Source organism: Apteryx rowi, unplaced genomic scaffold (assembly GCF_003343035.1).
Source record: "Apteryx rowi isolate R43461 unplaced genomic scaffold, aptRow1 scaffold_328, whole genome shotgun sequence".
NCBI classification, from domain to species: domain Eukaryota; kingdom Metazoa; phylum Chordata; class Aves; order Apterygiformes; family Apterygidae; genus Apteryx; species Apteryx rowi.
In genome coordinates this window covers 535,219-537,161 of record NW_020449730.1, presented here as the reverse complement: position 1 = coordinate 537,161, position 1,943 = coordinate 535,219, and the positions used below count along the sequence as shown (strand labels likewise).

At 57.5% G+C, this 1,943-nt stretch overlaps 1 protein-coding gene across 7 annotated transcripts in view; it reads left to right on the top strand.

Moving 5' to 3' along the window:
- Positions 1–1,755: 1,755 nt before the first annotated feature.
- The window catches only part of PITPNB (phosphatidylinositol transfer protein beta), a 38,131-nt gene continuing 37,943 nt past the window's right edge, over positions 1,756–1,943 (top strand). For 2 of the 7 annotated variants that reach the window (XM_026071545.1, XM_026071546.1), the window contains exon 1: positions 1,761–1,850. In XM_026071545.1, coding sequence (XP_025927330.1) covers positions 1,831–1,850 — 20 coding nt within the window. In that variant the 5' untranslated portion in view covers positions 1,761–1,830. Of the gene's footprint in view, positions 1,851–1,943 lie in introns of all 7 variants that reach the window. The other 5 variants (XM_026071540.1, XM_026071541.1, XM_026071544.1 and 2 more) reach the window with 5 other exon arrangements.

The window sequence follows — 1,943 nt, the reverse complement described above, 5'->3', positions numbered from 1 at the left end:
TTGCAGCCCACGGGGAGAGCACGTCCCTGTCCTGCCCTGGGATCTCTGTAAAACTTGTCCCTGCCAGGAGTTGGCGGCGTTGGCCCCTGGCGTGGGGGCCAGGCCGCCCCACAGAGGCACGTGGGAAATTTCTCTCCCCAAGGATTAGCGTTTTGGTTCTTTACAGGCTCCAGGCACTTCTCTGGGTATTCTGCTCTGGGGACCAATCTAACCTTTTAATGTCTCTGAAGTCTGAAACTTTTAGGTTTAGTTTTTAATGAAAGCTTATGGTCTAATGTCATCACTCATCTGCTGGCCTGGAGGGTGCAGATGGGTCTGAGCCCAGTAATGGCTATGTCCCCTTCTTCATTGTGTGCGTGTCGGCTCTTTGATTAATTTCTCGTATCCTTGTTATCTGCGAATAAGGCATAAAAGAAGTTCTGTCACAAGGGGGCAGCATTGGTCACAGTAATCCCGGCTCCTTGCATATCCTTTAATGATACCTTAAGAGCATCTTTCCTTTGGGAGAGGTACTGCCAATTCTGTTACCGATTCAGTGCATCCCCATTTGTGTGGCCAAAAGGGCTGCTGTTTACCGCAGGAGCAACCTGGTTGTTTATGAAGCAGAGCAAGTTGGGGGAAGAGGATTTGGCCAGAAACACATTGCATAAGAAAATTTTAGCTTTTTGTATCAAAAACCAGAGGTATGGCAGCATTAGTGCCAGAGGTGCTGGGCAACAAAAGTACCGTAGTGCTGACGGTCCAGTGCTAGACGATAGTGCAGTGACCTTGGTGGCGATGCTGAAAACAGATTTGGAAAGCAAGCAGGAGATGCACGTTGTGCTGCGTGTGAGCAGGGGTGTACCGTGTTACGAGGTGGGTAGTGGCAGCATCTCCAAGCATTGTGTTGTCTCGCTATTCGACAGTATTTGTACTGGGAACAAGTTTGAAATGAGAATTACAAATTGTGATTGCCGCTGCACTGGGCTTCCTTACTAGGAGTAATTTCATTTGAACAGAAGTTTCCTTCAGCATACTTTGTGCAACTAGATCCTACTCAGAAAAAAACAGCAAATGCAATTACATTTTATTGCAAGGAATTTGAAAAACGACTTTTCTGAGAAGCCAGCTATTTTGAAGCGCTCCCTGGGGCTGCGCAGAATGGCTTCTCTCACTGGCATGACATGTAACGAAAGACAGCAATGTGTATGATAAAAACTGTGTATTAATTACTAGCTTCATTTTTGTGAGGCAACACGAAATTTTAGGAAGGGAAAGGAAGTCCCACGAACCGTCTCACGTATCTTCAGGAAAAGCCAGTCAAGCGGCCGCGCCTGACCCTGGCAGCGCTTGGGGCTGTCTGAGGAGTCACAGCCCCGCCCGCCCTCAGGGCCTGCTGGCGCTGCTCGCGGCAGGAGCGGGGCAGCTCCCGCCGGGCCGTCTAGAACCCCCGGGCCCCGGCGGTAGGCGGCCGGCGGGAGGCGAAGGCTCTACCCGGGCTCGGGGCCGCCGGTGACGGGAGCCGCCGCCGCCGCCGCCGCGCGCATGCGCGGGACCCGCCTCGGCCGGGCGCCCCCTGGCGCGAGGCCGCTGTGCCTGCTGGGGCGCGCCGATTGGCTGCCCGCGGATGAGGCGAAGGCGCTGCGCGCTCTCCGATTGGTCGCAGTGAGAGAGCGCTGGCCGCCCCGCGCGCTGAGCGGCCGCCGGGTCAGAGGGATTACGCGACGCGCACGGCGCGACAGAATTGGGTGCGCCGGCCTGTAGGGGCGGGGCCCCGTCCCGGAAGCGCGCGGTGCCGCCTGGGTAGGCGGTGCCGGCAGCGCGTGCGCAGTGCGGGCCTGCGCGGGGAAGATGGTGCTCATCAAGGAATTGTGAGTGGGGCCGCGGCGGGCGGGGGTGGCCGGGCCGGGGGCAGCGGGACCTCGCGCCTCGCCGGGCCGGGCGCGCGCCCTGCTCGCGGGGCC